Source organism: Sceloporus occidentalis, unplaced genomic scaffold (assembly GCF_023333645.1).
Source record: "Sceloporus occidentalis isolate IW3139 unplaced genomic scaffold, rSceOcc1.0.p SCAF_64, whole genome shotgun sequence".
Classification (NCBI taxonomy): domain Eukaryota; kingdom Metazoa; phylum Chordata; class Lepidosauria; order Squamata; family Phrynosomatidae; genus Sceloporus; species Sceloporus occidentalis.
The window spans coordinates 3,183,747-3,205,347 of NW_028317044.1; the positions used below are offsets into that span (position 1 = coordinate 3,183,747).

Genomic DNA, 21,601 nt, shown 5'->3' on the forward strand with positions numbered 1-21,601 from the left:
AGGCAGCATCTTCTGCTATTGAACAGCTCTTACTGTCAGGACGTTGTTCCTAATACTGAGGTGGAATCTCTTTTCCTGTAACTTGCACCCATTGCTCCAGTTAGTATTCTCCGGAGCAGCAGAAAACAAGCTTGCTTCCTCCTCAATATGACACCCTTCAAATACTTAAACAGGGTTATCATATCACCTCTTAGCCATCTCTTCTGCAGGCTAAACATCCCCAGCTCCCTAAGTCTCTCCTCATAGAGCTTCATAGTTTCCAGACCCTTCACCATTTTGGTTGCCCTCCTCTGGACATACTTCAGCTTCTCAACACCCTTTTTGAATTGTGGTGCCCAGAACTGGACCCATTATTTGGTCAGGTGAGACTTGACCAAAGTGGAACAGAGTGGTTCCATTGCTTCCCTCGATCTAGACATAGCTCTTCTTGTCTTACCTGCTTCTGGCTAAATGACAAATGGCAGCTTAGAAGCTGTATTGCACACACTATGTGCAAATGTAACTTGGGTAACAAAAATAGCGGGATTCAACCAATTCCCCAAAGGGCTTATTTTACCATGCCAATCTAAATAGCTATATTGTTACTGTGCAATACACACACAACTGTAAACAGTGGTCTTTTTAAATATTTTGCTCCGGTTTACAATCAATCCATCTTGGTCAACGTAATTCAATTTCATCCCAATATTCAGATTTGTTAGAAAGCAATGTGCATGCTGCCAAGGTCTGGGGGCGGAGGTATCTCAAAAAGGCTGGCTTTGCAACAGTTACATGGCATTTCTACAGATGCTGCTTTGAGAGAACGGCACCCACCCAAAACAAAAAGAATAAATCAGGCCGCTTCAGACAGCTTTGTTTCCTCGCTGTGTCAGGCTGCCACTCAAGAAAGATGAACAGACCCTCACACTTCACATCCGCATCATTAAAATGAAAGAGGGATGGGCCCACCAAGTGAACCAGCACTAAACAGTGAGCTCTCAAAGGCCTTTAGCATGTTCTGGAGACAAAAGCTTGATAATTAACGGATCAAGTGCCTCTTTTTTTGCAGGCAGGGCACCTCCTCCTTTAGACTAAGCAGCAGCCCTCTGCCCAAGGAACCTTTCCTCTTTTCACTGCTCCTCTAAAGGCAATGAAAGTGTCCCCCTCTCCTCGCACACACACACACAGCATCAGTCAAAAACCAACCTGACAGATCCAGCTCTTCGGCTGACACCAGGTTGGCCAGGCTCCATGTCTCGCTGCGGGCGGCCAAGACGAATTTGTGAGCACAGATGCACTTGTCTCCAACCTTTATCTTCAGGTCACTGGAGAAACAAAAGAGACATACTCAAACCTAGGCTTTAGATGGCTTTATTAACTCAGCATTACTGCAATGATCTTCAGGACATATGTTGTATTCTCACTCTCCTCTTGCATGTTCTTCAGTCTCTGAATAATCCCTGAGAACCCAAAGAAACTTCTAGACTTTGATGAATGAGAAAAACATGCACACATGCAGGTTGCATGCTCTGTGGATACAGCTGGGAAATGTCAAATGAGGAAGAATGAAGGCAAGTGACGACAGCTTAGGTCATGGACTTACAGGGCTTAGGTCTAGATCGGTCTCTTCAAATTCTATCCTGCTATGAATCTGAAAGACTGTGGCCTGTTATAGACTGCCAAAATAAAGCTGCTTCAGGTCTCTTTGGAGGTATGCTGTTTAAATGATGCATGCACCCTAAGAATCCGGAAGCTGCACCAAAGCTGCCCTCCAGGGCTTAGGAACGGAGTGTGGCTTTGGCGCAACCTCCGGACTCTTAGGACCCATGCATCATTTAAATAGCATACCTCCAAAGAGACCCAAAGCAGCTTTATTTTGGCAGTCTGTAACAGGCCTACATCTCTCCATACAAATCTGCAAGGGTCCTAGGATTTGCTGGGGAAGGCTTTGTCTTGGTCCAAGCGCCACCACAGGTCACTGGTGAGGACACAAGAGAGAGCCTTCTTGGTGGCTGCTCTCATCCTCTGGAAGTCCCTTCCACAAGAGGCTAGGCAGTTTGGTGTTTTATTTTGTTTAATCTAGGGCTCAGTCCAATACTGGAACAGACCCACTGAAAACAATGGGCCTTTTTAATCATGTCCCATTGCACATGTCCCACTCATTTCAGTGAATCTACTTCCATTTGGACTAACATTGGATTTAGCATTTAGTCAGATAAATCATTTTAAAATGCACACATATACATTGAGCACTCCACATTCGTTGGGCTTCCGGACACAGGACCCTGTGAAAGTGGGAAAACAGCAAATAAAAAACACTTGTTTTCATCCTAAGGGACACATCCCTAGGAATGTCTAGTCCTCCAACACAACTCTATGATCAACATCTGCTCTAAGATGACCACAGAATTGTGCTGGAGGACCTAACAAGGTCTAAAGAGGTGTTCTCTAGGTTTTCCAATGCGACTTCTAGTGGACGTTGACCACAAAGCTGCACTGCAGGTCTCAGAGATTTTGAGAGAGAACATATTAATCAAATCTGTCAATAATCAAATCCGCAAAAATCAAAGCTGCCAATATGGAGGGCTCTGTACATGCGCCACCTATGAGAAACAAAGATGCCAAGTATCATCAGAATATGCATGCACACATGCTCTTCTTAAATTCCTTCTGGAACCTATGTGTATATTACCTACAAACAAATGAATGTGCTTCTGGCTCCAGAAATATTATTACAAACGGATGGGGGGGGGGGGTCCCCTAGGGCAAATTTTCACAATTGTGGTGGGCTACATTATGCTATTTCATGATCTAAAATCAGCTGAAAATCAAAATGCTTCCAGGTGCAACTTCCCGGTTCATCCAGGGATTTTCAATGGGGTTTAAGGAGTTTTGCCATGATCCAGAGGTTTCTTGGAAACCTCTGCCCAGCCAATGTCTGAAGCTAAATGCTATTTACTAGAGGGTTTGTTTAGTTTGATCTTTTTATTCAAGACTCCTAGGCAATGTCCAAGTTCACACACTGGCGGAGATCCAAAAGCAAAGTGTTCAGGAGCTGAAAGTCTTCCTTATATTTCATCACTGCACATCAAGTAATGGTTTTAACTAAATTTGTCATCGACCCCAGGATGAGAGTAGCTGCAGTTCAGCAGAAGTGAAACACAAACAACTCAGTTCCATCAAGCAGAACCAGATGAAGAAATCGGGCATTGCACACCAACTGAACAGCATGAGCAACATTTGCTCCGAAAATTAACCCTCCTCCTTCCAAAAGAGTAAGAACGCACACACAAAAAGTGCGGGACTCTCTGGAGGTGAAACATCTTTACCTACAATTATTATTTAACATCGAACCAGGATAACTATTTTAACTAACAAAAGAAAGGACCTTTGGCTGCCTCGGCCTCATGGCAGTATGAGTTTCATACTGGAGGTCTTCAAACAGAGGCTGGATGGCCATCTGCTGGGGATGCTTTGATTTGGATTTCCTGCATGGCAGAATAGGGTTGGACTGGATGGCCCTTGCGGTCTCTTCCAACTATGATTCTATGCAATAAACATATAACGAACAGCATACTGTCTTGAAATGGGGCATTATTTATGACTCTCAATCATCCCCAAACATACGCTGGGCCTGGACCGAATCCCTTGACGTAAGGGATTTAGCAGAGAGCACATTTTCATCCTACAGGAAAATACAGCAAACCCCAGCTTCCACGTTTTGGAAGAACTGGCTGGATTGCACTTAACATCCTACCTTGAAACTTTGTCTCTGCATACTGGTAAATAATGTAAGGATTTATATAGTCTATTAGATTTACAATCCCTTTTTGGACAATATGGCAAGATACATAAATATCTTGCTTAAGAGTCTCAATTGTTTTTCTGGGAGAGGGGGGAGGGTTAGGGGTTTTAGAATTTTAACTCTATCCTCTTTTATTGTTGTAATCCGCTTGGATTCCAAGTGATTAAGCAGAATATAAATAATAATAATAATTATTATTTTATTCCACAAGAAAGAGACTGCATAGGAGGGGATGCTGCCTTAACAGGAATATACCATTTCATTTTAAAATACACTTGTCCCTCCATATTCGCTAGGGTTAGGGGCACAAGACCCCCGTGAATATGGAAAAACCGCAAATAACAAATACACCATGCTTTTACCTGAGAGGACACCTTTCTAGGAATCTCTAGGTCCTCCAGAGCAACTCCATGGTCAACATCTGACAGACACCTGGAGGAGCTACAAATGCCTAGTAGAGTATTTCGTCTAGGAATCTCTAGGTCCTCCAGGAGAACTTTTAGTTGAAGTTTACCAAAGAGTTGGACATAGATATTCCTAGAGAGAACATATTAACCAAATCTGTGAATAATCACATCCGCAAATATGGAGGGATAGGTGTATCTCAATGAAGAACAACAAAGCAGTAGCATAGTATTAGTCTTGAATGTATATTTAAAAGCTGAAGTCACTCCAAGAGTGTGAAAACAAGTCTCTACCATCTTCTGCTATGGAAAAAATACCATCAGGATAATTTGTCAAACAAGCAGAGACCTAGCAGACAGTCTGAAAAGACAGTGGCCTGCTTCAGATGTCAGGGCCAAACCATACCGACTTTATCGATTAAAATCCAAAACCAAGTGGAATTTCATCAAGCAATAGCCTTGTGTACATAAAGAGAGTGTGCGCACATAAGAAAAGGTAAATGTTTCCCCCTTTGACGTGACTGTCTAGTCATGTCCAACCAGCATCTGTCTTCACCTCTAGCCTCCATCCTTACCTGTATTGCTCCTGCTCATAGAGCTCTGCTACAATGGAAAGGAGTCGAGTGATGAAGGAATCGCTGGCATTCTCTTTGTTGGACTGAGCAGCCAGAAGAGCACATTTCCTCTCGGTCTCCGTCAGCTTCTTCTGGAGCTTGACATATTCCTGGCGGAGAAGCATCAGGTGTTTTTCCAGTTTGGCCACCTCTTCTGAAAAGCCAACAACAGGAAAGGGTCACAGTTGAGTAAGAGTCATAGTTGAGTGATGGAGTGCATGCATTGTCTGCAGCAAGTCCTACAATCGACCCATCTGAAGATGACCTGAAACACTTGAACTAGAAAAGGTCCTACACTGGCAGCTGGAGCAGATAAGGTCCTACACTGGCAGCTGGAGTAGACAAAACATAGAACATCAGTGGAAGGAAGACTAGTTAACTCTTTAGTCTTTCCATCAACAACTAAGAGAGTCTACCGAACAGTGAGACCTTTATTGGCCAACCAAAATGCTCAATATACTTGTTGCAAGCTTGTGAAGCCCCACTGGCTTCTTCATCAGGCAAGAAGTCACATACCAAACAGGAGAAAAATTAGAGATGTTAGTAAGCTTGCCTGCATTTTATTGTTTCTCTCCTTATCTAAGAGGGTATGGGGAGGGTATCTGTGAACCATAGCCCCCTTCACTAGATGCACAGCGTTACCTACCATGTCAGGTGCATGCACACTACAGGAGAGGGACTACAGACAAGAGATGTAGAGGGAAATTAAATCCAGAAAGTCCTGGCAGCAACCATTATAGCTCACACTGCAATAAATCTGCTCACCTTTAAAGTGCCAGAAAACAACCTCTCAGTTTTGCTGTAATAGACTAACATGGCTACTCTCCTGTCCCTTCCCAGTGGGATCTTCTTATCCGCTGGGGTTTGGTTCCAGGATCCTCCGTGGATAACAAAATCTGTGGATGCTCAAGTCCCATTAAATATAATGACAGAGCAAAATGGTGTCCCTTATATAAAATGGAAAATCAAGGTTTGCTATTTGGAATTTATACTTTTCGGGAATATTTTCAAGCCGTGGATGCTTGAATCTGTGGATACAAAATCCATGGATAAGGAGGGGCTACTGTAGTTTCACACATTCTTCTGAGAGGGGGGAAGCTATAGCTAAGCAAGAGAGAACACAGGCTTAGTATAGGACAGAGAGAATGAGATTAAAACATCTCCAGTAAAAGATCCCAGAGAGCAAGTCTAAAAAATACTACTGGTTTTATCATCATCATCATCATCATCATCTACTATCTGGAATTTACCTTACAGTTCTACGTTATGATGCTAGTTGAGGAATTATGGGAACTGTGGTAACCAGAGGTACCTGTCCAAGGTCCCAAGGGCCATCCAGTCCAACCCCATGCAGGAACTCTCAATCAAAGCATCCCTGACAGATGGCCATCCAGCCTCTGTTTGAACGCCTCCAAGGAGGGAGACTCCACTACACTCCGAGGGAGTGTGTTCCACTGTCAAACAGCCCTTACTGTCAGGAAGTTCCTCCTAACGTTGAGGTGGAATCTCTTTTCCTGGAGCTTGCATCCACTGCATCCTATTTTCGGGAGCAGCAGAAAACAAGCTTGCTCCCTCTTCAATAGGACACCCCTCAAATATTTAAACAGGGCTATCATATCACCTCTTAACTTTCTCTTCTTCAGGCTAAACATCCCCAGCTCCCTAAGTCGTTCCTCATATTAGCGTTGTCAGGTATGCTTTAGGGCAGTGGTTCTCAACCTCTGGCTCGCCTAATGTTTTGAACATTAACTCCCAGACGTCCCAGTCAGCTTGCCCAAATGATCAGGGATTCTGGGAGCTGAAGTCTAAAATGCCTGGAGGACCCAAGGTTGAGAACCATCGCTTTAGGGCATATTCTTGAGCTGGCACAGGACTGGATGGCCTTTGGATATATTCCAACTCCATATGGGGAACAGGCTCAGTCTGGATGGAGCCATGGGGCTGGGGGACTGAGCTCTAAAAGGTAACTTTTCCAAGCTCTCATTCTAGCCTGCCATTAATCCTCAGCATGGGGGAGGCCTGTGAGTATTGCCAACTGTCAAATGGATCAACCACATGTTCAAGTCAGATTGCTCAGCTACTGCATCAACATGCTGCAACTTATGTCATGTGAAAGAGCTTGCCTTTTATATTGCATTGATCTTTCTGCCATGAAACCCACCACCAGTAGCTACCTAACCTTTTCCCTTAAGTGCCGGCAAGCGAGATCTGCTAGGAAGGCAGATGTGGGGTATCTGCTGCGGATATCGATGCACCGCTAGTAGAATGCACCAAGGCTTGGCAAAACATACTGACACAAAGGGTGGTTTTATATGGATTTAACAATGCATCAAGTGGTCCCAAATGGATAAAGAGCTCTAGCATCAAATGTAATTTGGTTCAAAATTGCAGTTCTTACATTTTTCAGCCTCCCAAGAAGCAGAGGTCGTGGAATGATATTTTATTTTGCTGACTGAACTTTGATGTCAGTGCTTAAGCTGAACAACTGTTGCCCTCCAGATGTTTTTGGACTACACCTCTGATAAGCCTTCACCACTAGCCATTCTTCCTAGGGCTGAAGGGACTTGCCCATTCCTGCTGTATGCGACCGTTTTAAGTCCTTCATTCCTAGTTTTCACCGCTGACTGGTGGTTTCTGGATGTTCTACCCCTAAAAATGTAAAGTCTCCAAGCTTTGGTTACTAGGCCACTATGTCTCATACAAGGCTCTCTATATATCCAGGTATTTCTTGGAATGCCAGCTTACAAGACCACACTATCCGCAGCATAGTTGCGCTAGACTGGCTATATTCTTCTCATACTGCAGAACAATCCCTTCAAATAAATCCACAGCATGAGCTTTTGTAGATGGACTTGATGAAGTGGCATCTGAGAAAGTTGACCAAATGCATCTGAAGAAGCAGACTTGAATCTACGAAAGCGCATGCCGCCAACTTCTTTCTTTCAGTTAGTCTCAAAGGTGCCACTAGATGGCTTTACATACTGATTCTACAGACTAACATGGCTACGCAGTGGGCTCTCCGCATTCGCTAGGATTACAGCCGTTTGATCCCTGTGAAAGTGGCAAATCCACAAATAAAAGAAACTCTGAAGTCGAAGGCTTTGATGGCCAGCATCCATAGGTTTTTTTATGGCTTTTTCGGGCTATGAGGTTGTGTCCTAGAAGAATTTACTCCTGACATTTTGCCTGCATCTGTGGCTGGCATCTTCAGTCACCTCTGAACTCTTCCAGAACATGGCCTCATAGCCATCTAGGTTCTCCAGCACAACTCTATGGTCAACTTCTGGCAGTTATGCTGGAGGATATAAGAGATTCCTAGAGCGAAGATATTACTCAAAACCAGAAAGAATCAAATCCGCAAAAGTCAAATCTACAAATGTGGAGACCTAACTTCTAAGCTTTCCTAGAAAAGGGAAGAACAACTACAGGATAGTCATTCCCAGCCAACATCATCAATTTATGACCACCAGAGGATTTCTGGTGAAGGAAGCAGAAAGAACTCATGAGGAAGTACTTCACTTTCACATACTAGCTATAAGTACGCCAAACTGCTCTTTTTGCTCAAGTCCACCAAAACAACTTCCATTTACTTTAGACTGTGACGTTGCCCCAATTTAGAACATCCCACGCTCATATTATTTGAAGCTATCACTCCAACATGACTGGAAACAACTTCAAATGTTCAGCCAGGGATTTTCCTGCCCTGCCCAACTACTGTAAATATATAAGGGTCAATACATCAGTAGTGCTTAGAAGGGTCCTAAAGCAAGCAAGCCTGACGCCACAATCTCCATTGAACACCAGTCCGTTTTGTAAGCCTTTGCTTCCTATCGGAAAAACTCCCCATTTAAAATCACTTCCGTCTCTCTCTGCTCCTCTCTTGCTCCGTATTGCAAGCCCTGGCTTCCCATGGAAAAACCTCCATTTAAACCCACTTGCTTCTCTCTCTGGTCCCTTTTGCAAGACCTTGCTTCCTATCAAAAAACCCCTCTCCATCTAAAACCATCTCTCCAGTCCATTTTGCAAGACCTTGCTTCCTATGGAAACAATTCTCCATTCAAATCCACTTGCTTCCTTTCTCAATCCAATGTTAAAACCTTTCCTCCAACACCTGGAAATCGGTTGGGAGAGGTCCGGCAAAGGAGAAGGAGGGTCGGAAGTGGTATTTCCCCCTTTCTATCCTTCCGTATAGCCGCTTAAGGTTTACCCTCGACTTATCCATGGTCATAAAAACCCAGGATTTTGACCCTGAAACGTTCCCTCAACTTATACATGAGGTCGACTTGTACACAAATATATATGGTACATTTCAGAATTAAAACTCGGACTGTTGCTATGCTTTTAAGATGCATGTGGTGGTAACCACTGGCTGCTGAAAAGATATAAAGAGCAAGAGGGAAACATGTATTTGGTGCAGCAAACACCGCACCTGCAAGACTGCAGTGCCTAGGAGAAAAAGTTGCACAAGTTTCTGTATTTTGACAAAATACACACTTCTCAAGGGCTGGAGCAACCCTGCAACCATTAGTAACCCTCAAATGCTTCTCTACTAAGAAGCCAGCAGAGCAGCACACAATTGAACAACTCAAGGAGTGGCCAAAAGGTCAGTTTACCAACAAACAGACCAACTACTAAGTAGGCTGGGCCATAGATCCATTGGTTATATAGTATGTAAGGAAGTTTAGTGGAGAACCAAGCAGTTTCCTAGCTTTCAATACAGCTTTTATAGTAGCAATAAGAAAAATAAACCACGTGAGGAGGGTTCCAGTGGACTTTCGGAAGAATATTTTTATTTCGACCAATCACCGTTGAAGTATTAGAATGAGGATACAAATATTTCCCTTCATTTAAAAGCAAGTACAATGAAGGTATGGCCTTCCAGGCGTTGAAGGACTTTCTGTCAGCACTGGATCAAGGAACGTGATCCACCTCAATCCTGGAGGGCCACACGTTCCCCACTCCGGCCCTGAAAGTGTCTTCTATAGATCAGATCTAAGACTTGTATTACCTCCCATCTGGACGGATTACTTTGGCTGCTCATTCATTTGAAAGAGCAACTCCAGGTCCTAGTTCTCCCTTGTAAAGGTCCAAACTGCTTAGGACTAGGTGACCTAAAAAGCAACTTTCTTCCTGAGAACTGACTGAGGCCTGTTCCAGACTGCCAAAATAAAGCTGCTTTAGGTCTCTTTGGAGGTATGCTGTTTAAATGATGCATGCATCCTAAGAATCTGGAAGCTGCACCAAAGCTGCCCTCCAGTGCTTAGGAATGGAGTGTGGCTTTGGCGCGACCTCCGGACTCTTAGGACCCATGCATCATTTAAATAGCATACCTCCAAAGAGACCCCAAGCAGCTTTATTTTGGCAGTCTGGAACAGGCCTGAGTTTGTGAAGTTGAAGGCTTTCACGGCCATAGTTTTTTGTGGGTTTTTCAGACTACGAGGCCATGTTCCAGAAGAGTTTATCCCTGACGTTTCGCCAGCATCTGTGGCTGGCATCTTCAGAGAAGACTGCCTGAGATCAGTCTATCTTCACTGACTGAGAGTACCTGAAAACTGAGATCTTCCACATTGGCTTTTCTCACCTTCCCTTGTGGTAGTCACAATGTGACAACAAGAAGGCATTTGTGTGCAAACACATCCCCTCTTGGACTCTCTCCCTTCCAGAGACCAGTACAGCTCCATCGCTGCTTGCATGGGGAAAGGGGCCAGTTGTTTAAAAACCTGTTTTCAAGTCAAGCTTTTCGGCTTCTGAAATATTTCAGCTGCTGCACATGATACTCTTTCTTTATGGCTGTTAGTACACGCTGCTTTGATATCTATGGAAAAGAACAGATACAAATGACTTAATAAAGCTTCAGTCACTGCAACTACTGCAGCAGTTTTACAAAGTTAACAAAAATCTTTCACTAGCTATCTCTGTTTCGGAGCCTAGAGTTACAGATCCCCCGGACTCTGGGACTTTTCCAGATACCCAAAGACAACAAGTGGAGGTTAATCATTCTTTAGCCGCACAAACAGGAGCCGAAATGTTCAACAGTTTCATTCAAGAGAACACCATCTTGAATTATCAAGATGGCCACAATTAAATGCTATAATTCCCCCCTCTTTATTTAAAAAATGGGTTTAATCAGTTATTATTGGCATATTTTTAAATAGTTTGCATCTATGTCCTGCTGGAGGCTTTCCCACAAGAACACATGTTGGCCTCTGCATTTACAGAATACTAGACTAAATAGTCCTTCAGTCTAATTCAGGATTGCTCTTCATGTGTTCTTAATCTAACTGTTCACAAAAATAGAGATGGCCGGTCACCTCTCCAAAGAGGAACACTGCCTTCTCTCACAAACCAGGAGGATACAGATGATGTCTCTTCTAAGTGTCTCCTTTAGGAACTCTAGGTTCTCCAGCTCAACTCTATGGTCAACTTCCAACAGAATTGCACTGGAGGACTTATAGGCCTGTTACAGACTGCCAAAATAAAGCTGCTACGGGTCTCTTTGGAGGTATACTATTTAAATGACGCATGGGTCCTAAGAGTCCGGAGGTTGCGCCAAAGCCACACTCCATTCCTAAGCACTGGAGCACAGCTTTGGTGCAGCTTCCGGATTCTTAGGATGCACACATCATTTAAACAGCATACCTCCAAAGAGACCCCAAGCAGCTTTATTTTGGCAGTCTGGAACAGGCCATAGATTCATCGGTGGACCATACTGATCAAAACTGCAAACAATGAAATCCCCAAAAGTCAAATCCACAAATGTGGAGGGCGAACTGTAATGCTTTTTTGGAAGTGGCCATCAGGTGTTAACTGTTGCAAAACTGTGCCTCCTAGTTTACCATTAAGTCAAGTCCTATTTGCTTTGCAAAAACCTTTCCACCCACATTTTGCTGTGCTTATCTATTACCATCTGCTCACCCAAATGCCAGAAACAAGAAGCTAACTACAAACATTTCAGGGACGCAGAGGAAGAAGAAACCTTTAAAGACCTGACCCTCTCCCAATAAACTTCTCTGTCTTTTCTATCCTCTGAAAAAATCTTCCTAAGAAAACAAACTGTGTAGCCCACACTAAGATGTTTGACTGTGTGAGGAAGCCAGGGCAAACCCGCAAGATCATCACATCTTCTGACATCTGGATGGAGGTTGCACAATTCTGAGTACTGTGCAATAATACTAAGGATTGAGAAACTGAGCAACTCGGTTCTGAGTAACGTTTTCTCACACTGAACTTGCCTCTGGGTGTCCCAGGGACATGGGATACAAGTATTTCAAACGAATCACTTTCCCCATATGAAAGAGCTCTCTGTGTAGAGATCTGATACCTTTTGCCAGTCCTGCAACCACAGGGTTCAATCCACAAGGTTTGATGCCAGAGGAGGGCTCCAAGGTTGGCTCAGCCTTCCAGCCTTTCGTAGGTCGGTAAAATGAGTCCCCAGCTTGTTGGGAGCAGTTGGCTTACAGATTGTAAACCTTAGAGAGTACTAAGTTCACTATTAAGCAGCACAGATATGTAAATACCATACATACTCGACTATAAGTCCACCTCATGTATAAGTCGAGGATAAAATTTAGGGGCATATGGCAAAGAGTCTAAAAGATGTAGAAAGGAAAACAATGTCAAAGAACTCACAAAAGTCCAGCAAACATAACTCTTTGTGCTTACTCTTAAGGCTGGATGGACGAGAGAGTAGAGGGGGGTCGGTGCTTCACATACTATACTCTTGCTTTTCACCAGGAGATGGTTCCATCTTTTAAATTAGAGTTAAGATACAGTACTTAAATTGATCCGTGGATAAATCGACTCAGGCTTTTTGGGCCCATTCTTTGACCTAAATTTCTAGACTTACACATGAATACATACAGTACTACTGCCATTACTATGTTAGTCAGCCACAGCCATCCTTAGCAGAGAAGCTTGCCTCCTATTTTAGCAACGAACAGCAGTCCTTTGGGGGTTATTATTATGCAAGTCATGTTCTTTCCACATGCAAAGTACCACTGTGACGCTGGTTATGCAAAAGTGTGCGATGGGTCCAAAATCAGCCAAGGGGTCATGGGGAAGGAGAGTACTTACACCTGTTTTCCTTTCATTCAAACCCAACCCTTGAAGAAAGGAGAAGGAATCTAGCAGTCCCTTCAACACTAACAGATTTTAGGGTTTCTCCAGTAAGAGAATTAACACAGGGTTCAGAGATATGAGAGGCTACCAACAAATACTAGGTGCTGTAGTGTATATCTTAGAGGAACGGTTCCCAAACACTGGTCCTCCAGGTGTTTTGGACTTGAAATCTCATAAGCCCCAGCCAGGTTGGCCAACTGTGAGGAATTCTGGGAGCTGAAGTCCAAAATATCTGGAGGAACAAAGTTTCGGAATCACTGTTTTAGAAGAAGGAATTGCCAAAAGCCCCTCTTCCTTGCCTAAGAAAACCCTACAAAGTCCATGGAGCCTTCCATTGTCGAACAGCCCTCACTGTCAGGAAGTCCCTCCTAATGTTCAGGTAGAATCTCTTTTCCTGGAGCTTGCATCCATTGCTCTGCGTTCTAGTCTCTGGAGCATCAGAAAACAAGCTTGCTCCCTCCTCAATGTGACATCCTTTCAAGTATTTAAACAGGGCTATCATATCACCTCTTAACTTTCTCCTCTCCAAGCTTAACATCAGTGGTTCCTCATAGGGCATGGTTTCCAGACCCTTCACCACCTTAGTCTCCCTCCTATGGACACGATTCAGTTTCCCAACATCCTTTTTGAATTGTGGTGTCCAGAAGAAGACACAGTATTATTCCAGGTGGGGCCTGACAAAAGCACAATACAGTGGCACTATTACTTCCCTTGATCTTTAACACTATACTTTTATTGACGCACCCTAAAATCGCATTGGCCTTTTAAGCTGCCACATCACACTGTTGACTCATGTTCAACTTGTGGTCTACTTGGACTCCCAGATCCCTTTCACATGTATAAGTCTCCTTAAGCCAGGTGTCCCCCGTCCTATAGCTTTAGTCCAAAACATCTAGAGGGCCAAAGTTTGGGAATCACTGTTTCTGAGGAAGGAACAGCCAAAAGCCCCTCTGAGTCTTCCTTGCTTAAGAAAACCCTATGAAATTCATGGAGCCACCATAGGTCTATGTGCAACTTAAAGACATGTACATCAAATTAACTATCGTTCAATAGCCTACCACACACACTCAGGAAAAAAACCAATGTGTGGTTACTATAGCAGATTAATTTAAAAACCAGAATTATAGCCCGGTTTATCAGGGAGACCCAGAGCCAATTGGAAAGGAAAACATAGTTTTGCTGCAGTGTTCTCAGAGGAAATACATACAAATTACTGGGACCCCCGATTCCAAAGTGAACCAAGCTTTTATAGTAAGAAAACTACAAATTGCACGTCATTGGTCACCTTTGACTTAAACATTTACACCCCTGTATATTCATTGGATACTCTAATATTACACCTAAGATATGTTTCTACCCCTTGCAGCGTACCCATCAATCAAACTGTTATCTATATGTTTTTCTTTCACTGTCTCCAACTGTCCTGTATTACGTTCTTTTGAGTAATAGCTTAAAGCGGGAACCAATTCAGGGCCATTATGTTCCAAAGGGACACAACTGTTAGTACTTGCCCATAGGGAAACCATGCTTGTCCATAGGGAATAACAGGAGAATCCTGGCCCATAGGGAAACATGGGGATGACTTGCCCATAGGGAAACATGGGGATTAAATGCCCATAGGGAAACATAGAGATTACTTGCCCATAGGGAAACATGGGGGATTAAATGCCCATAGGGAAACATGGGGATTAAATGCCCATAGGGAAACATGGGGAATACTTGCCCATAGGGAAACATGGGGATTAAATGCCCATAGGGAAACATGGGGAATACTTGCCCATAGGGAGACATGGGGATTAAATGCCCATAGGGAAACATGGGGATGACTTGCCCATAGGGAAACATGGGGATTAAATGCCCATAGGGAAACATGGGGAATACTTGCCCATAGGGAGACATGGGGATTAAATGCCCATAGGGAAACATGGGGATGACTTGCCCATAGGGAAACATGGGGATTAAATGCCCATAGGGAAACATAGAGATTACTTGCCCATAGGGAAACATGGGGGATTAAATGCCCATAGGGAAACATGGGGATTAAATGCCCATAGGGAAACATGGGGAATACTTGCCCATAGGGAAACATGGGGATTAAATGCCCATAGGGAAACATGGGGAATACTTGCCCATAGGGAGACATGGGGATTAAATGCCCATAGGGAAACATGGGGATTAAATGCCCATAGGGAAACATGGGGAATACTTGCCCATAGGGAAACATGGGGAATTAATTGCCATAGGGAAACATGGGGATTAAATGCCCATAGGGAAACATGGGGAATACTTGCCCATAGGGAAACATGGGGATTAAATGCCCATAGGGAAACATGGGGATTAAATGCCCATAGGGAAACATGGGGAATACTTGCCCATAGGGAAACATGGGGATTAAATGCCCATAGGGAAACATGGGGATTAAATGCCCATAGGGAAACATGGGGATTAAATGCCCATAGGGAAACATGGGGATGACATGCCCATAGGGAAACATGGGGATTAAATGCCCATAGGGAAACATGGGGAATACTTGCCCATAGGGAAACATGGGGATTAAATGCCCACAGGGAAACATGGGGATTAAATGCCCATAGGGAAACATGGGGATGACATGCCCATAGGGAAACATGGGGGATTAAATGCCCATAGGGAAACATAGAGATTACTTGCCCATAGGGAAACATGGGGGATTAAATGCCCATAGGGAAACATGGGGAATACTTGCCCATAGGGAAACCTAGGGGAATACTTGCCCATAGAGAATCACTGGGGAATCTTTGCCCATAGGCAAGTGTTTCCCATGATTCCCTGGGGGCAAGGACTGTCCTTTGCTTTAGTTCCTCCCATTCCAACCCAGCAGCAGCCCTTGCTCTCAGTGCCTTCCAGCGCTATCATTTCCAGCTCCCCTTGAACTCTCCCCTCCATGCAGTAACAGCCCCCCGTTCCCCGCTCAGCCATGAAGTTCACAACAGATGCATTTCCCAGGATTCCCTAGCACTGAGCCAGGGCAGATGAAGCCGCCTGGGAGTGGACTATATCCCTGCAGGCTGTGTGTGCTTTTGGAGCTATAACGGCCAGAGCTGCTTCGCGCAGAGGCATTCTGGGAGATGTAGTTTTGCGAGGCGCGTCTCCTCCTCTGTCAAAGAGAGCTTTAGGGACACAAGGAACTACATTTCCCAGCAGCCTTGGCGGCAGGAGCAGCCCTAGCCTGGAGCCTCTAAGTGGGCTATGTCTGCAATATGGATGCAGCCTTATCCTCTCCCTCTCTCTCACACACACAGACACAGAAATATCCTCCACAGACGAAAGAACCGCCATCCCTCAAGCAGCCATTCCTTCCTCTTCCCAGACTGCCTCCGCCGCGCCTACCTTCCGCCATTTTGGGCAGCCGCCGCCTCCTCCTGAGACGGAACTCTCGCGAGATCTTCTGGACGAGAAGAAAAAGAGGCGAAGCGGGAAGATGCGCATGCGCAGCACACTATTTGGCTTCCGCCTCACACGAAACTCTCGCGAGATCTTCTGGGAAGAGAAGGGCGAGAATGAAAAGAGGCGAAGACGAAGGATGCGCATGCGCATTGACCTTCTTCGCCTCTCCTCGGACGAAAGTCTCGCGAGATCTTCTGAGAAGCGAAGGGAGAGAAGAAAAAGAGGCGAAGCGGAAAAGTACGCAGGCGCAGTGTCCTATTTCTTCTCCTCAGATGGAACTATTACTAGATCTTCTGGGAAGCGAAGGGCTGGAAGACAAAGGAGAGAGAAAGAGACGAAGCGTGGGTGCGCATGCGTAGTACTTTTGTTCTGCTCCTCAGACCCAACTCTCGCGAGATTTTATGAGAAACGAAGGGAGGGAAGAAAAAGGAGCTCTCTTCAGACTGAACTCTCGCGAGACCTTCTGAGAAGCGAAGGGCGGGAAGAGACAAAGAGAAGCTGGGAGGCGCGCATGCGCAGTGGGCTCCTCTCTGAGGGAGAGGAAAGGTGTGGAAATAAGTCAAAGAACACCAGCTTTTATTTAATTATTCTTATTCTTATTATTTATATACAGTGAAAAACAAAATACACAATGCATCCATCATCAACATTACCCAGTCCCTCCACCCTCAGCCTCAACGTAACGATCAAACAAGATAAAAACTGTTCAGGAAACAGTAAATAGGAGCAGAAGATCCAGGTTCGAGTCAAGGTTCAGCCATGTCAACCCACTGGGGACCTTGGGGCAGGTCACGCTCTCTCAGCCTCAGGGGAAGGCAATGGCGGGCCTCCCTCTGAGGAAACCTTGCCGAGAAAACCCCACAATAGGGTGGCCATAAGTCTGAAAAGGCGTGAAGGCATGCAACACACGTGCGGTTCGTGTGTGTGTGATAATACCACGGATTATAAAATGGCCGTGCCTTTTATACGCGTCTGGATGGAGGAGTATACAGAAGAACGCTCGCTCGGTTCAAGTTTCGAGATGCGGTTTCAACACACTTGTCCCTCCATATTAAGACCCCCGCGAATGTGCAAAAACTGCAAATAACAAGAACGCCACGTTTTTAGCCTGAGAGGACACCTCTCTAGGAATCTCTCAGTCCTCCAGGGCAACTCTGTGGTCAATGTCCGACAGAAACTGACCATAGAGTTGCAATGGAGGAGCTACAAAAGGCCTAGTAGTATATTCTCTCTAGATCTTTTGTGCAACTTTCAGTTAAATTTGACCATAGAGTTGCACCAGAGGAACTATAAAGGCTTAGTAGAGCATTCTTTCTAGGGCTCTAGGTCTTTCGGTGCAACATTTAGTTAAATTTGACCATAAAGTTACGCTAAGAAGCTACAAAGGCCTGGTAGAGCATTCTCTCTAGGGACCTCTAGGTCTTTCAGTGCAACGTTTAGTTATCGTTGACCATAGAGTTGCACTGGAGGACCTAGATATTCCTAGAGAGAACATATTAAATCCCTGAATAATCAAAGCCACAAATGTGGAGGGATGAGTGTATATGTATTTAGTGTGGTGTAGTGGTTTGAGTGTTGGACTACGACTCTAGAGACCAGGGTTCGAATCCCAGCTCAGCTATAGAAACCCATTGGATGACCTTAGGACTAGGCAAATCACACACTCTCAGCCTCAGAAGATGTCAATGGCAAGCCTCCCCTGAAGAAACATGCCAAGAAAACCCTGTGATAGGTTCACCTCAGAGTTGCCATAAGTCAGAAATGACTTGAAGTAAAACAACACCCACTTATTATTATTATTATTATTATTATTATGCTTTATTTATATAGCGCTGTAGATTTACACAGCGCTGTACATACAAACAATAAAATTAATAAAGTTATAAAGGAGAGGTAGCTTAACCTGTCCAAAGAGATAAAAGCAGAGGGACAAGAACACTGAGTTAAGCAAATCCTCCCTTGTAAACCTCTCATGACCCCATTCTAGGTCATTTATAGTTTCCAAATTATTGCAACCCGCCTTGAATCCCATTGTGGGAGAAAGGTGGGATATAAATCCTCATGCTGCTTGCCACACATGCCCCTTTCAATGTACTTTTCAGGGTCCCGGCCCAACCTGCTTCACTTAGAATCATAGAGTTGGAAGATACCCCAAGAAGGGCCATCCAGTCCAACCCCATTCTGCCATGCAGGAACTCTCAATCAAAGCATCCCCGACAGATGGCCATCCAGCCTCTGTTTAAAGACCTCCAAAGAAGGAGACTCCACTACTATGAGTTGAAGAAGTGTGTTCCACTGTCAAACAGCCCTCATTGTCAGGATAATGTTGAGATGGAATCTCTTTTCCTGTAATTTCCATCCCTGGCTTTGGGTTCTATTCTCTGGAGCAGCAGAAAACAAGCTTGCTCCATCCTCAATATGATACCCCTTCAAATACTTAAACAGGGCTATCATATCACCTCTTAACCTTCTCTTCTCCAGGAAGGGGTCCCTCATCCTGCAGAAATGGCCAGTTCCGGTAGGGAGCAAGGATCATCTCAAGGCAATACCCACATAATGTGTAAACTAATCCTGAGTCTCCAAAACACATGTCACAGCCCAGCAGGGGGAAGGAAGCAGCCGAGGGGTTCCTATGGACTTCAAATAATTCATCGCCCAAGAGCCCATTTGTTGGCAAATACGTTGTTCCATTAACTGGTTGACCGTGCTGTGTTATGGCCATCAATACTTAGAATCATAGGATCCTAGAATCCTAGCGTTGGAAGAGACCCCAAGGGACATCCAGTCCAACCCCATTCTGCCATGCAGGAACTCTCAATCAAAGCATCCCTGACAGATGGTCATCAAGCCTCTGTTTAAAGACCTCCAAGGAAGGAGACTTCGAGGGAACGTCTTCCACTGTCGAACAGCCCTTACTGTCAGAAAGTTCCTCCTAATGTTGAGCTGGAATTGTAGCCTGCATCCACTGTTCCTTGCCCTATTCTCTGGAGCAGCAGAAAACAAGCTTGCTCCCTAATGTGACATCCCTTCAAATATTTAAACAGGGCTATCATATCACCTCTTAACCTTCTCTTCTCCAGGCTAAACATCCCCAGCTCCCTAAGTCGTTCCTCATAGGGTTTCATGGTTTCCAGCCCCTTCACCATTTTAGTTGCCCTCCTTTGGACACGCTCCAGTTTCTCCACATCCTTTTTGAATTGTGGGGCCCAGAACAAGACACAATATTCCAGGTGGGGCCTGACCAGAACAGAATGGCACTATTAATTTCCTTGATCTAGACACTATACTTCTATTGATGCAGCCTAGAATTGCATTGGCCTTTTTAGCTGCAGCATCACACTGTTGACTCATGTTCAACTTGTGGTCTACTTGGGACTCCCAGATCCCTTTCACACATAGTTTCATTCAGTCAGGGGTCCCCCATCCTATACCTGTGCATTTCATTCCTATACCTGTGCATTTCATTTTTCTGCCCTAAGTGCAGTACCTTACTTTTCTCCGTGTTGAATTTCATTTTGTTAGCTTTGGCCCAGCTTTCCAATCTATTCAGGTCATTTTGAATTTTAATCTTGTCCTCTGGGGTATTAGCTACTCCTCCTAACTTGGTGTCATCTCCAAATTTGGTAAGTATGCCCCCAATTCTGTCATCCAAGCGGCTCCCTTAAGGAGCTAAGAGAAAGTCTCTCTCCAAATGTCCATCATCCCAGTGCATTGGCTATTCAAAAGGACCAATAATTTGAATGCGTTGTGTCATGGCAAGTTGGGGAGCCCTTATTAATTCTGCGTCCAGCTGGCTGCCTTCGGATCACAATAGCTGTCCTAGAAACACTGGGATATTTCCCCTTCATATTTTAATTATGGAAAAGATGGCCAGGATGGAAGACAATCCTCTCCCCCCTTCCAGCCCCCAAATGCCTTATGCAAGTAGAAGAGCACAAATGCTAGCCAGCTGGCTGGCAAGGCCTCTCCTTCCCCCGTCTCAGCAGGAGCCAAACAAATTTGGTTCTTGTTTGAGCAATTCTCCAAATCCCGCTATTGTGTCTGGGCCCTAGCAGCTCCGAAGCGGCAAAAAGAGATCTGTCTCGCCGAAGAGAAAAACACGCTTCATTGAGGACCATTTCTAATTCGTGGCAGCTTAAAAGAGTTTTACTTTGTGCTGCCACATGTATCCAGGCAAACGGGACCCAAAACATTGCTGCTTTTTAAAAGAGAGCAAAGGCAAGAACCTGCTACCTCCGTTTCAGATTTTTAATTGCTATGCCTTATAATTGGCGTGCGCCAACCGCGGTTCCTCTGGCAAATCCTAATTGCCTCCTTCTTTTCCCTTCAGAAATCGACCATATGTTTTTTTCCCCTTGTCCATGCTTGCTTTTGTTTGAAATGGCAGTTCTCAAAACAGGAAAGTCTGGCCAGCTGCTTATTATTATTATTACTATTACTATTATTATTATTAAAATTGAGTCTAGAGGTTGCTTTACCAGCACAAAGTGGAAAATTAATTCAGATCCATCCATTCAGATCCCATGCAATTAGCTGCAGAGACAAAGAAGATCCATTCATTTCTTCCCTTTGCTCTCTATTTATACAGGATATTTTGCATGGAGTGAGAGGCCACAACTGCATTTTAACATTGCATATTTTGTTAAGAGCCCCTACAGAAACCAATGCATGAAGCACCACCACTAAGCGTGCATTTATTTTATTGTATTGCATTGTGTTTTTCAGGTCATGTAACTCAGTCTGAATACCACCTGCCTCCATGCTGCTCCAGAGGGATGTTGCTCCTGCTCCTTTGTGAGTACAAACTTCCAGCGAGCAATTCGCCTCCAGCTGCAGCTCTGAAGGAGCAAGATACTGAAAGCTGTAAACAGCAGGTACTTATTGCTGCTGAAAGTAATGGCTGTGTGTACAGGAGAGCGCTAATAAAAAGGTCAAATGGGCCTACAATCGTGCCCTACATGGTATGTAACATTACAAGATCAATCAGAAGAACCGGTTGCCTACCTGTAACTGGTTCTTCGAGTGGTCACCTGTGATTTCACATATATGGCTCATTCTGCACATGCATGGAGACCTTTATCCAGAACTGGACACAATATTTCTGCTTTGGTCAGACCCCACCTGGAATAATGCTCCGTCCAGTTCTGGGCGCCACAATTCAAAAAGGACATTGAGAAACTGGAGCCATGTGTCCAAAGGAGGGCGACTAAAATGGTGAAGGGTCTGGAAACCATGCCCTATGAGGAACGACTTAA

At 44.5% G+C, this 21,601-nt stretch overlaps 1 protein-coding gene across 4 annotated transcripts in view; it reads right to left on the minus strand.

The window, feature by feature from the left end:
• The window catches only part of LOC149287129 (ankyrin repeat and FYVE domain-containing protein 1), a 48,111-nt gene extending 31,770 nt beyond the window's left edge, over window positions 1-16,341 (minus strand). The window contains exons 1-3 of one of the 4 annotated variants that reach the window (XM_089493542.1): window positions 16,290-16,341; window positions 4,764-4,956; window positions 1,186-1,304 (exon numbers count right to left, since the gene is read on the minus strand). In XM_089493542.1, coding sequence (XP_089349668.1) covers window positions 1,186-1,304; window positions 4,764-4,956; window positions 16,290-16,299 — 322 coding nt within the window. In that variant the 5' untranslated portion in view covers window positions 16,300-16,341. Of the gene's footprint in view, window positions 1-1,185; window positions 1,305-4,763; window positions 4,957-5,567; window positions 5,937-10,383; window positions 10,733-12,464; window positions 14,065-16,289 lie in introns of those variants that run through there. The other 3 variants (XM_089493545.1, XM_089493541.1, XM_089493543.1) reach the window with 3 other exon arrangements.
• Between the last annotated feature and the right edge of the window lie 5,260 nt (window positions 16,342-21,601).